General features: G+C 42.3%; 1 protein-coding gene across 1 annotated transcript in view; it reads right to left on the bottom strand.

Moving 5' to 3' along the window:
* Vwa8 (von Willebrand factor A domain containing 8) overlaps positions 1-14,681 on the bottom strand; it is a 309,886-nt gene that overhangs the window by 104,468 nt on the left and 190,737 nt on the right. The window contains exons 27-29 of the mRNA XM_051160869.1: positions 5,986-6,094; positions 3,943-4,081; positions 1,107-1,306 (exon numbers count right to left, since the gene is read on the bottom strand). Of these exons, the coding sequence (XP_051016826.1) occupies positions 1,107-1,306; positions 3,943-4,081; positions 5,986-6,094 (448 nt within the window). The remainder of the gene's footprint in view (positions 1-1,106; positions 1,307-3,942; positions 4,082-5,985; positions 6,095-14,681) is intronic.

The raw sequence follows: 14,681 nt of genomic DNA, 5'->3' as shown, positions 1-14,681 counted from the left end.
AATCTTTTAAAAGGAAGAGGGAATGTTCCAGCCTTGGGACTCAGAGCTCATCACTTCCTTTGCCTACTCTCTTCTTCTAGGTTTCCGTTCTTCCGTCAACCTCCACCAGCCAGTCAGGCCATCCTGTCTGCCTTGTTTTAAACTGCGTTCTCTGTCTCTTGCTTCTTACCTTCTAAACCAAGATATAATTTAGTTAATGATTTATTTTTCTTACTGTCTATCCTGGACCAGATTATGAGCTGAGAACAAAAATATCTGTGCCTCTTTAAAAAAAAAAAAAAGGAACAAGACTTATAGGCAAATGTGAGCTGCCATATTGGAAAACTGCATCCTCTGCCAGAGTAGTAAGTGTTCTTACCACTAAGCTTTCTTTGCTATTTCTTGCAGTATTCCCAGCAGTAGGAATGACATATATAAAATGAATACTATGCCTTGTACAACACCTAAGAGGTGTTAAGTAGAAAACAGGCATAAAACCAGGCCACTTTCTGTTGGTATAGTGTATATGAATTAGACCTTTAGAATTTCCACCACTTGAAGCATAACCTGTCTTTTTATCTGCGTCCTCTGTTTGGAATTACTGTCAGCCTGACGCTAGCTGGGAATCTGTCCTTCTCATTAGTGAGGCCCTAATTTACTAATCCAGAAACATGATGGGTAGAACTCAAGCATTACTAGACACCCAAGGATCCCAGTGCATTCCATCCAGTGGGGTTCTGGGCTGTCTCTGAAGAGTGTCACTTAGATCTTAGACAAAATGCCATTTCCTCAGAGGCGATAACTTGGCCTTCTTATAAAATGTACCACAACCCTCATAACCTACATCATCTCCAACACACACTCTGGCATCACCCTGCTCCTATACAGCCTGGAAGTGGTGTATTTGTTCTTAACTGTCAGGAGAAGTAAGGTGGAAAGCTGACCAGTGACCTGTTGCTACAGAGTCTCTACAGAGAGAAATAGTAGCTAACCTTTGTGATACCAGCACAATATGACCCCTGGCCTTTGCTAGGCCCTGTCCTGGATCTTTATGAAAGCACAAGTTTTAATTCCTGTCTGATGTCACTCTTGACTCTTCCCATATCAGTACCTCGTGTGTGCCTTACCTGCTCCTCGTGTAGAACAACTTGACCCTTGAGTGGACTTCCCAGGGGTGCTACTGTCACAAATGGTCGCCAGGCTCCACTGGCCACTCTTGGGAATATGTCAAAGAAGCCCACAGAGAAGCCTTTTTTCCCAGTCATATTCATAAAGTACAAGGACACAGGATTGCATGCAGCTACATACAGAGTATGCTCCCCGTTGTCTGAAATGACAAAAATGTATTCATTGTGCAGTTTGCAAACAGTTTTCTGGTTGACTAAGGGTCCTAGCCCAACTGAATCTTGATCCTGAGCATGGGGTGGAAGCTCAGCATATGGTTTTTAGGTTTATCAGGCTGATAAACTCTGCTCCTACCCTAAATGTGAACAGTGACACCCATGTACGTAGTAAAGACGCACCTATTTGGGCTCCCAAAGACTTCCACAATGTCCCATGATAACTCCATTAGCTATCTGACAATCTGTGACATCAGGAAAAATTTCATTGTATGGTAGCAAAGTGCTCTGTGATCCAGTGGGCTCCTTTATCATGACATTTTTTTTTTTCTAGAAGCACTTTGTCAACATCTTCTACCTAAGTTTTCCTCTTTTGGAGTTATTAGGTTATAGGATTTTCTTGCTATAAATAAGAAATTTGATTAAAAAAAAAACCCGAGTTCTGTGGGTCTCTCCCTCCCCAGATATGGTAATGAAGATTTAACTTAAGGCAATGGACATGTTAAGCAAGAACTCTATGACTGAGCTAAACTCTCACAGCCTAGCACTATGGATTCTAGCTTCCAATCTGATGTTTACATATGAACATTTCATATTCAAACTCTCTTAAATCTAGGTATTTGCCTATGCCTAGCTTCTAAAATATAATAGCAATGCTTCTATTTGTTTCACTCACATGCAGAGCTAGTGAAAATGCAGACACCGAATCCATAGAGCTAGAGTGGGCTGCCATAGTCTGTGCTTTTAGCAAGTTCTAAAAGATGCCAAGGCCACTTGTTTGAGCCGCCCCCCCCCCCCCTTTGAGTTAACAGGGCCACAATCTCTTACGTGAGCACCTTGAAGCAAGGGTACTGCTGCTTTCGTCTGATGAGTGCTTTAAGCATTGCCTGTCTATCAGTTATTTATTTTACAGCAATCACATTTCCTTAACCTCAAATTGAGATAAAAAGGAAGACAGTAAAATGTATAGAAATTAGGGACAACCCAAGAAAATCTGGATCACATATGTGTTTGAGCCATATCTAAATATTTATACAAAGACGCCCAAAATATCAGATCTATAGTACATAGATATAGCACTATAAACAGTACATAAAAGATATGTTAAGCTTAAATAAATGAATTAATAAGGAATACAGCCACCAGGCTGACATGGTGCCACACACCTTTAATCTCAGCACTTGGGAGGCAGAGGCTGGTGGATCTCTGTGAGTTTGAGGCTATCCTGGTCTACATAGCAAATACTAGACCAGCCAGGGCAACATAGTGAGACCCCTTGTTATTTAAGAGATGATATTAACCATGCTGTCACAGTTTCAAATACCAGACAGAGTAGTAGAATTTGTAACTTATGGACCTTTTAAATGTATCCATTATGAACAAAATTAAATTCAAATTTAACATTTCATGAGCACTTTCTTGTACATGAGAGGGGGGTGGAGATATAGTAGGAACACTGGCACAAACGCACACTACAATTTTAATTGTTCTCATATTGCAAGTATTAAGTACTGTCTGGTCACTGGCTCAAACACATAGACATATGATTAACTCCAGCTCCCATCCAAGAAAGTGCTCCTTTCTCTGAAAAGTGCAGAATAGCTTTTAAAAAAGAGAGAGATATGAACAAAGGGAAAAATAGTTTGCAAATGTGGTTTACTTCTGAGAGGAAAGGGTTATGGTTTATCAGGGATAGCAAATGAGTCTTTTTTCAAGGCCAACTGTGACTGCCCGCTGGAGCAACCGGAAGTACTGTGCTCAGAACAGGGGGTGGGGGTGGGGGGCTGTGCAAGAGCAAGTCTGAAAAGTGTTGCTAGCAGTTTGCTGTCCCCCACAGGTGTGGGTGGAGTGTTGCTGTGCACTCACAAGCATAAACATTCAAACGTCACCTAAGGACTCTCAGACTTTCTCTTTACTGGTGAATGCAATGTGTCCTCATAAGAGCACCCATCCTTTGCCACAAACAATAATGTGATCTCATACGCTTATTCAAAACAGGTGATGGGAGGAATAAATACTACCCACAGAACTAGGAACAAAAGGAAGATAAGATACTGACTTATTCCCCTCAGTAATTTCCATCTCAGTCAAGTTATTGGCTTGCCCTCCCTTTCCCCAGCTGCCACTTTAGTAAGTGACATCAACTGAGGAGCCCAGGATCCACTGCACAAATAAGGTAATAATGGTGCCAGGCCGGAAGTACAGAGGCCAACAAGTCCCATCCTCCACCAGCATCCTTGACAAGGAAAGGCTTAATGATGGCAAGTCACTCTAAGCGTCACTGCTGTGGCTTATGCAGTCACCAAACTGGAATCCCAGCATCCCTCCCCCAAATCCAATGGTTCTCCCTTTTTCTTCTTCCCTTCCATTTTTAACACACGCCTGGGTGTGTTTAGCTTCGTGCTGTAACTGTAATGAGGAACAGACATTTGCAGCAATGCTTATGTAGAGTCCACAATAGCATTCTGTGGGGTTGTTAGGGGAAATTAGTTTTAAATTATATATAATTGCTCTCTGGATCCACTAAGTCACTGACCGAGTCTCTCACAGAGTTCCTGATGGCTTGGGATTATTTTAATCTGTTTTTAAATCAGTGCAGGAAGAAAAGAATACACGGACATACCATGTGATACAGCAATATCACAGATTAGATTAACTTCGTCCAAGGGAAACCTCCAAGAGGTACACTCTTCAGTGAAGTTTAGGAATCTTGCTTCATGTTTTTCTATTGGGTATTCTTCTATGTTCACAAGTACTGGGCCCTGGAACAAGGTATCGGTCTCAGTGAAGATGCTTGGGAAGTCACCAAAACACTTCTTCCAGAACTCAGAATGCATATTGCCGTGTTTAGTATCTTGACATACTCCACTTTAACATTTAGTACAGTACTTAAAACAGTAATAACAACATATACTTACCTTCACGAGTCCTTTCGTGTGTTAAAGCTCACTGCGTTTCTCTCTTTTGCTTTAATGAAGTATACCATGTGTAAAGCACTATATGATTTCTCATGGTTACACTTCTCCCTAAACCAAGAACCCATTCTGACCTCCATAGAGAAAGACCCAGAGTTGTCCAAACCAGCAGAACAGCACAAGTTAACAAACCAGGGACTAACATATTTCCACTGTAAAGAAAGATTATGAAATCATTGTGCTAAAATGTAATGGCTTAAGTTGATCTTTTAAACAAAATGTTAAAAAAAAAACCCTGTGATATTAAGATAAACAAACAAACAAAAAAAACCTCTCAAATGACTGATAATTACTAGTGCTACTTATAAAAGGTGGAACATTTCACATATGGTTATATGATTTTTCAATAAAAACATAAGCAAAAGAACTAACTTAAGAATTATGTGAGCCAAACTCTGGTGCCCCATAAATATCTGACCACGTCCCCTGGATGGGGAGGCCTGGTGGTACTCAGAGGAAGGATAGCAGGCTACCAAGAAGAGACTTGATACCCTATGAGCATATACAGGGGGAGAGTTCCCCTCAGTCACAGTCATAGGGGAGGGGAGTTAGGGGAAAATGGGAGGGAGGGAGAATGGGAGGATACAAGGGAGGGGATAACAATTGAGATGTAATATGAATAAATTAATAAAATATATTTAAAAAAGAATTATGTGAGCATCAGTTCTTGTAGCTGGCTGTCACTTCCTGGAAGAACCCCATAGGGACAGCTAAGCTTTCAATGACTTGCATGCTCCACAGTCCTTAATTAATCAAGATATTTGGGCTAGATATTGGCCATCATGTCCCCTCCTATCTGGATTGCACCTAGGGGACAGAACAGTCAAACTGTATCCCTTGTAAAATCTTGAAAAATCACTTCTGGAAGTGATTTAGGCTCTCTGGTCACACACTTAGGTGACATTTGCGGGGGCAGAGGAGAGGGGCAGCTCTGACAAGGATCTCTGACAAATGAGCAGAGAGTCCCAGGAGGGACTGGCAGATGAGGACTCACTACCCGATTTTCTAAATGCTACTTTAGTGGAAGGAAACAGCTTTTTGTTTATGTAGTGCCACAACTGTTATTGTGTTAAAATGACAGAATTTTGTAGTTTCAACAGAATCTTTATTGACCACAAAACCGACCATATATACTTTTGCCCGTTTACAGGTTAGGTCTGCTGACTCTGCTGTCTGTGTAGATCCCAGCAGTGCGGACAGAAGCAGACAGAAAAACATCTATTTTAAAACAGTAAGTTCAGTGTGGTCACTGACTTCTGTTGCTAACTGTCCAGAGGGCAGCTCTTTCGACCTGAAAGGCTTAGGATGATTATGATAGCTAATGACTAGTAACTCTTTCCCTTTCACAGGAAGACAGCGTTAACAATATATGGATAAAAAAAAATCCACAACACAACAAAACAACAACAACAACAAAACAGTTTAATCTCGTTGGCAAACATGTAAGGAAAATAAACAATATGCCCGACTGACTGTCCTGAAACACAAGACTGGGTCTTGGAAGTTCTGTCTGGCCAATAGCAACTGCTCACATTGAGGTCCTTGGAAGTCAGATTGAACTCTAAGTTGGCACAGAAGCTAAAGGGCTGACCAGCCGGTAAGCCACTCCTCAGACTGTTTGGAGCACATCTACAGAAGATTCACAAAGTTTGTAAGATTCAATGTTAAGAGGAAATAGTAAGGACAACAACCTTGGTGTCAATGTGATGCATTTCAGCTGGACACAAGATCTTCTGGACTCCATTTCCCGCCTGGCCAATTACCCAGTAGCCCATGAATGTCTGCTCTGGTAGAGGAAACCTGTCAAGGAGAATTTAAAAACGTAAGCATTTTTTTTCCCCCATTATCAAGTGTCATAGTTAGTGTTACTACTGGTGTGAGGAAACACCATGACCAAAGCAACGTGGGGAGGAAAGGGTATATTTGGCTTATGGCTCCATAGCACTGTTCGTCATCGAAGAAAGTCAGGACAGGAACTCATGCAGGGCAGGAACCTGGAGGCAGGAGCTGATGCAGAGGCCATGGAGGAGTGTTGCTTACTTATAGAACCCAGGACCACCAGCCAAGGGATGGTACCACTCACAATGGGCTAGGCCCTCCGCCACCAATCACTAATTTTAATGCCCTACAGGCTGCCTACAGCCTGATCTTACGGAGGCATTTTCTCAATTGAGGTTCCCTCCTCTCAGATGACTTTAGTTTGTGCCAAGGTGACATAAAGCCATCCAGCACACCAAGTCATAAGGGGACACTTTCACCATCTATCACCAGCAGCACACACAAACATGAAGTGAGTTATGCTCCATTTTGTTTAGAATGCAGTCTATAATATCGTGTTTAGAATGCACATCAGGATGAGAAAGACACTCTACTTCAGACACTCAGAAGGTAAGACCCTACCCACTTCACCTTAATGATAACTACAATTAAGGCTAGCATAGTTTCCGCTGAAGTTGATAAAATGTGTAGTAACTTTACATGCAAATTCCTGGTAGAGTACAGGTAGGCTTAAAAGAAATTGGAGCAATTCATTTTATTTTCATTTTCAGTCTGTTCTTTTATATTTTGAATCAAGTAGCAATCAGGGTATACTGGCATTAGACCCTCATTGGAAGGTTATATTGAACAAACTCCATGATTGTATTCTGGCAATTCATATGTAACATTTACACTGAAATATTCGCACAAATGTGTTACCTAGCGCTAACTACACCCATGCAAACAGTAACCGAACACCAGGACCCAGAAGCCCCTGGACACCACATTTCACTGCAACTAAGGAAACTTCTACCCGGACTTCTGGTGGAATTGCTTCGTATTTTGCTTTATTTAAAGAAATACAACTTTTTGTTTATTTTGAGACAGGATGTCACTATGTAGCCCTGCTTGGCCTTGAATCGATTCCCGCAGTCTTCTAAGTGCAATACTATAGGCATATGACACCCTGTCCTGCTGTAGCAAATTTTCCTTTCTTTTTTGAGACAGGATCTTGCATATAGGCCTCTCTGGCCTAGAATATGCTATCTAAAACCAGGCTTGCCCCTAGCTTGTGGCATTCCTTCTACCTCTGCCTCCCATGTGCTGGACTTACAGGCATGCAGTACAACACGTGGCCTAAGCAATTTTTAAGTAAAGTGATTTATATACTGATGCAAACACAGCAGCAATAAAGAATAAAACGTCAGACAAACCTGAGAATAAAGCTTCCACTTCTTAATCACAAACCTTTTTACTTGAATCTTTAAAAATGGACCACTGACCTGATACTTTTATTTAACTGTGTTTCTTATTCATGATATGGTATAACACAACAACACAACAAAAAGACTCAGAGTTTCAAGTTCTTTATGTGGCTATAAATCAAAATATGTTTAGAATGAGAATGGTGATCATTAACAGAGTACATGTTTGTACTGACAAGTTATTTTGTTTTCAGCAAAGTTATAGTCTGATATGCATTTCCATAAGCTTAGGGAAACTACGCAGCTTTGATTACTCTTTGCATAAGATAAGGAACTAAGCACTCTGGTCAAGTATGCTTTTTGTCCCTTGGAAACATGAGGGAAAGAAAGGGACTTTACAGGGAGTGTCTTCTAAGGCATATGCCACTGTGTCATGCCTTGCTGAAAAGGACACATTGGAGTAAGTTATCTCAAATACATTCTAAGTTAGGACTGCGCTGACTCAGAGGTTAAGAGCACTTGGTGCTCTTATAAAGGAGCAGAGTTAGATTCCCACCCTCCGCCTTGCCTCTAACTTCAGCTCTAGGGGATCCAACGCCCTCTATGACCTCCACGGTTGCTCCCTCTCCATACACATCAATAAAAAATATGCAGCTAAATCTTAACATAATAAAATACATTTTAAGCACTCAGACCATGACCTTGATTGGGAGTGGGAGGTGGCTGAATTGGAAGACTATCCTGTGTTCTTTTAATAAACTGTGTTTCTGCTTACTAGGGTAGATCTCCTAGAGTGGGATCTTCCCAGCTCTTCTAGTGTAGGGAACAAACTGAATTCTTCAATTGTCCTCCTAAATTCACTAGTCTCCAAATGTAAAACGAAAAAGGAGACACATTAATTTCTGTCTCAGCACACAGTATTGGTGAGTGTAAAGAGATCTGGCTTTCATACTGGGCTCTCTTATTAACTACCTACACAAAACTGGAAAAGGAGTGCCAGCTAATGCCTCAGAATTAATTGTTATCATTTATAATGAAAGGACTGATCATAAGATTTTTATGGCTTGGAGAGTCTGTGACAATCATGGAAGGCAGAAGCCAGAAGCCAGAAGTGTCAGTGTAGTTTAAGGGGCTTGCATTAGCTTGGTGCTCTTGAGTGAAAGTGATCCATCAGAATGAAAATATTTGTACCTATCTATTGGATGGGTCTCTTGGTCAATAGGTATGCTTTCTTAAAGAATAAAGGGGCTCTTAGTAATCCCGCTTGTTTGAGGACAATGTTTCACATTGTGATCTAGTTATGGCTAGAGAACTGCTTAATAGAAATAACCATTGGTTGATAACGCAGCATAAGAAATGCATCCAGGGCTGGTATATACCTCAGTTATAGAGGCTTGCTTAACAAAGATAACCACTGGTTAATAACCCAGCATAAGAAATGCATCCAGGGCTGGGTTTGCCTAACACAAGAAAGGCTCTTGGCTTGAGATCCAGCACTTGGAAGAAAAAAATCCACTAATGTATTCACTAATAATTTTATAAATAATATCCAGATGCCAAGTAAGAAAAAAAATCCATCTATTTGAGAAAAGATAACCTTTCTCAGATTCCAGTTCCTACAGACAATGCCAGGAATGTTCATTAATTTGCTTAAAATTGCCAACTCATTCTAAGTAACAGTCATGGACCTCAGACCTTGTCTAGCTATCTCAAAAAAAAAAAAAAAAAAAAAAAAATAGCCCTGTCTGTTTGGCTGGCAGAGAATGGGAAGGACCTTAGATGGCCCACACAGACTGCATCCAGAAACACGTATCCATGGTAATCTTCTATCAGCAATGTCAACTACAGCTGAAGGACGCATTGGCAGGTATCCTGGGGTTGCACACACCCACACCCTCTACTCTGTTCCTTGGTTGCTCCTGGACCCTGACAATAGTTGGAAACCAGAGCCCCTCATTTATTGCCCATGAAGGCTCCCAGAAGCTGGGGGTGGGGCAAGACCATTCCTAACTTCCTTCCCTTCGGTAAGTTAGCAGTCAGAGGAGTGGAGAAGCATTATGCCTAGGGTGTGAGCAAGCTTCGGAGTAATCCAGAAAATGGTGGCTGTGGGGGTAGGGAGGTGTTACCCTGATAAGCAGTTAGCAAAAAGGCCTTCTTTTCCATTACTGAAAAGTGGCATCCAACTCTGACCAGACTTAAGTTTTTATGTTTGATTTGATTGACACAATAATGACATTTTCCATGATTTTAAGATTATGTCACTCTGCTGTTGAACTGTGTTAATGTCCTGGTTAGAATGATGTCTGGATTTGATTTTAAGGAGGAGGAGCACGAACTCAAGGCCTATAAATAGAATCCCTTTTTTATTTTCAGGGTCATTCGTGAATTTATATGGTTTAAAACAATGATGTATTTTAGTACTCGTGTTGTGATGTTTCTTAATCCTTTGTGGAAGCAGCAACAAAGATCTGAGACAAACAGTTTTGAGTAAGAGAAAGGTGCATGTCAAAATTATGACTTGGGTCAAATAATAGTACTTTGAACATGTTAGAGAAAGGAAAAGGATCTGCTTTTTAAAGAAACACACAGACAACCCATGCATAACACGACGCATATGGACACCAGTTAGGGAACATCGTCCGAAGGAGATGCGAGAGCGCTGTCTCAGAAAAATGTCCAGAAACAGAGGGGCTGGGTTCTGAAGGACATGCTCTGGCAAACGTCTGCCTTCTCTGAACCTTTGCCAGCACTATTTCTGGAGTCTGAAAGAAAACACATGAAAAAGATTTGGATCTTTCTCAGGCCATTATGCAATTGGGAGTTGTTGACATACCTCCTATCAACAGTCCCTGAGGCATTTCCTTACCACAAGAACTACTAATGTTTATGGGAATAATGGAGCCCCTCAGGGTAGTTCCATCAACTTCAAAACTCTCCAGTTGCTACCATCTTTGAGAAGAAAGAGAGCAACTCCAGTTGTAATGGCCTCACTCATTCCCACCCTGTTAAAAGCTAACAGAGGAGGGCACTGCACACTTTCACAGAGCATTCCTGACAAACACTTCCCACTCGGCTCTTGTCCCTTCCTCTTACTCTAGGCCAGCCTGTTACTCAGGCTTTCCTTGAACTACTTTTTGCTATTGCCTGAACATGTGCGTTTTAATGCTTCCCCGAGGCCATTTCCTCTCTAGAATTCTGTTCTGGACTGCCTCTTCGGCGAGCTATTCCCCCTGCACCCCAGCACTCGTTTGAGACTGGCTCTCACTAAGCTAGGTTTGAACTCATGAAGGAGTAGAGGATGCCCTTAAGTCCTAATCTTACTGCCTCTATTCCCCAAGTGTTGGAACTGCAGCGTGCACTAACACACTCAGCTTGGAAAGCCCCTCTCCTTAAGCCACAATCCAAATATCCTTTGCCTTTTAGTCCCTCCTCATATTTCTTTCGGGGGGGGGGTGCAGTGTCAACCTTTTGTCCTTCTAGGTTTCCATACAAGTTTATACATATAAAACTCTGTTGTTGGGTTTTTTGTTTGTTTGTTTGTTTGTTTTTTTGAGACAGGGTTTCTCTGTGTAACAGCTCTGGTTGTCCCGGAATTCGTTGTGTAGACCAGGCTGGCTTTGAACTCACTGAGATCCACCTGCTTCTGCCTCCCAAGTGCTGGGATTAAAGGCATGCGCCACCACTGCCCGGGTACATATAAAACTCTGAAAAGTTTTATAGACTCTGTAACTTTCCAATTTAAGAGTAGAGAGAAGATAATTTTAGAGAATAGATTAGAAATGAATCTATAAACTCTTTTTTTTTTAACTTAATAAAATAAAAAGTCACTACAAGACTGAACATCACAGCATATACCTATAATCTCAGTACTCAGGAACTTAAGGCAGGAGTCTGAGCTAGAACAGGTTACCTAGTCTTATAGGTAAGCCTGGGCTGTATCATAATTCTCTGTCTCTGTTTCTCTCTCTCTCTCACACACAGACAGACAGACAGACAGACAGAAACACACACACACACACACTCCAGTCACATGCTTAACAGAGACAGAAAGCACATTTAAATATAAAGTAGCAATGCTGGGCTCTATCACTAATCCCCAGCAGTCTCCTTTGCCAAGAACTTTAAGCTCTCCTTCCCTCAGAGTTCACAAGTACCTGGCAAGTTTACATGGTTTTGCTAAACTGAGTATGTATGTGAGTGTGTGTGTATTTCCCTTCTCTATTCCTGCTTCTACATTTAGTCCGTAGTCTCATTTACGATGTGCACTTCTGCCACCCAGAGCCTGCTGAGGTCACAGAAATGCAGTCATCTGGATTCGCAAGATGGAAAGATTTGGGTAAAGCTGCTATTTTTGGCTGGCACTTCTGAATACACCTCTAGCCCTGCAGAATGACCCCGCAGTCTCAGTGCAGCTGTTCTGCCCCCTCCAGCCATAGCACATGCTGACAACTCGAGCCACACTCTGGCTGTCTCCCTCCTCGCAGATGCAGATGCAGATGCAGATGCCAGGCTACATGTCTGGAATCTGGCCTTAAACGTCCCTTCACCTTTCTTCAATTTCCACTGGAAAGAAAATGCCTTTTCTTCCTCTGTCATCGGCTCTGTCAAATGCATCTTAGTGGTTTCAAATCCTGTGTTCTTTCCTAATCATCTCTAAGAAATGCCTGGGAGTGAAACTCCAGCCACCTTCACCACAAGTGTAGAAAGTTCCTCAACTTCCCAGAGGACAGACTCACAGAAGGACAAGCCTACTGAAAATGAAGTCCATTGAAAGCAACACTGCCGATAGCACATGTTTCTGATTTAGAAAACTGATGATTCATTGAATAGGGTATAGGCTTTTTTCAGTTAGTAAGAGTCCACTGATGTAGGGTCTACTGATTCGCCACCTCATTCTCTCAATGCTGTCCTTTCTCTTCCATTGTCACAAATACCTATGTTGTCCTTCATCAACTGAGGGATGCCTGCAGCTGCTTTGTAATGAGCCTTGCTATGCTCAGGCTCGCTGCCGTCCAGCTGAGCGTGTTCAGAAAATGAAGAGCCTGTTTACCCTTGGCTCTTCTGCCTCAGCCTCACCACCCCGGCATTCCATCACTTTGCCCTGTCACTCACAACATGCACCTCAAATACACTCACGTTCTCTTTATCCTCGGGCCAGCAAGATGGCCCGGTAGGGGTAAAGGTTCTTGCCAATGACCTGACTTTGTCCCCAGGACCCACCGGGTTGAAGGAGAGAACTGACTCACTCTAGCAAACTGGCCTGGACCTCCACACACACTGTTCGGCAGGTTTGTGGGGAATAAAATGTAAATTTAAAACTTATTAAATTTCTCTGCTTGAGTTGCTCTCCCCTGCTGCATGTGTCCAAGAACAAGGAGTAATACTGCAAAGCTTCAGCTTCCTTGCCCTCACGGATTCACCCCAAGGGCACACGCCTCTTCCCACTGACATGCTGACAGCTACCACACCACGAACACCACTTGTTCCTTGACTTCTCTCTCAGTGACCTGTGATCTCGTTGAAGACAATATTGAGTCCGCTTCACCTTTGGAGCTTACTCCCACATAGTGCCCCTCCCCAACCCCCGCACAGTGCTTGGAAAGCATCTCTTTAATGAGGGAACAGATGGTTACATTTTAAGGCCACCAGTATTTTGTCCTATTTCTTCTCAGAGACAGATGTCAATTGGCAAATCTCCCCCACTGTGTTCTGGGGATGGCTCAACATTTCCTTCACTTAGGAGAATCTCAGCAAAGGATGCAGTCCACAAGCAAATGGCTTGCAAGAGGCTGCAGCGGGCTTTTTGTAAGGCAGTTTCTATCTGGCCAGGTGATGGTTGTTTATAGAGCCTCCCTTACAAACGCTTAAAGGCTTACAGATAATTATGTGAGACTGCTTAAGATGCACACATTTCAGAGTTTTACTGTAGACTGGTCACGTTTACCTGTTTTTGTCCTGTTGCAATAAAGTAATCAGGACAACCATGAAGCTTCTCTTTCAATGTGGCAGGGAAGGATAAAGCAAAGTCCTTGAGATGTAACTGAGACCAGTGCTGAGAGTAAGTGACAGTGAGGGCTCTACCGTGAGCGCAGAGCCTTCATCAGCACCTCCCTCTCCACCAAAGCTCAGGGACACCCCAGAACATGAAAGTTAAAAGATGGAGAGGGGTGCTGTCTGCTGGACAAACATGGCTGCTATACCATGAAATTCTAGCTATGGTTACCTGCACAAGATCCAGAGGGCCAAAACTCCAGCATGACTGAGGTAGAAGGTCACAAAGTCCCACCCCTCCTGCAGAGCAATTAGCAGCAGACAGCTGCTGAGGGGAAAAAATTCTTCTATAGCTACTGGTAGGATGCCCAGATTCCAGTGGGTGGTTGCACATTTATAAACATATGGACAACACTGACTGGACTTAATGGGTTTTTCAAAAAGAAGAGAGACAGCTGGATGTAGTGTGTACCCAGTAGCTGCGATGTAGAAATAAGCAGATCTCTCTGAGTCTGAAGCCAGTGAGTTCCAGGCTTCTCAGGGCTAAATGGTGAGACCCTGACTCATAGGGGTGTATGAAGTCAGAAGGTATGTGTGTGTTAGAGAGACTTGGGGGGAGCTGAAGGAGGAAATCAGGGCAGATACGAACATATTTCATTGTATACATGCAATTTTAGATCTCCCATATCTAAATTCTCTACCAAGCCAGGTCCTGCATAACCTTCTCCAGAGTCTAGAAACAAATAGACAAAAATATTATCCTAAATTTCACATGGAATCACAAAAGACCCCAGATAGCCAAGATAGTACTGGAGTGATTACCATTCCAGATCTCAGATATATTACAGAACCCTAGCAATAAAAATACTGGCACAAAACCAGATGTGTAGACCAATGGAACAAAACTGAAGACCCAAGTATGAGTGTACATAGTTACAGCCATTTAATATTTGACAAAGATGCCAAGAATAAACACTCTAAAACCAAGTATCTTCAACAAATGGTGCTGGAAAAACTAGATGTCCACATTCAGAAGAATGGAGTTAGACCTGTATCTATTACTTTGCACAAAACCTAACCAAGGGAATCAAAGACCTAAATGTCAAACTTGAAACTATGAAACCACTAGAAGAAAAACGAAGGCAGTAGCCTACATGACATAGGTGTGGGGATGGACTTTCTGAATAGGATTAATTTGCTCAGGAATAAGGCCA

This window comes from Acomys russatus, chromosome 18, assembly GCF_903995435.1.
Source record: "Acomys russatus chromosome 18, mAcoRus1.1, whole genome shotgun sequence".
Lineage (NCBI taxonomy): Eukaryota > Metazoa > Chordata > Mammalia > Rodentia > Muridae > Acomys > Acomys russatus.
This window is presented reverse-complemented; position numbering and strand designations above follow the sequence as displayed.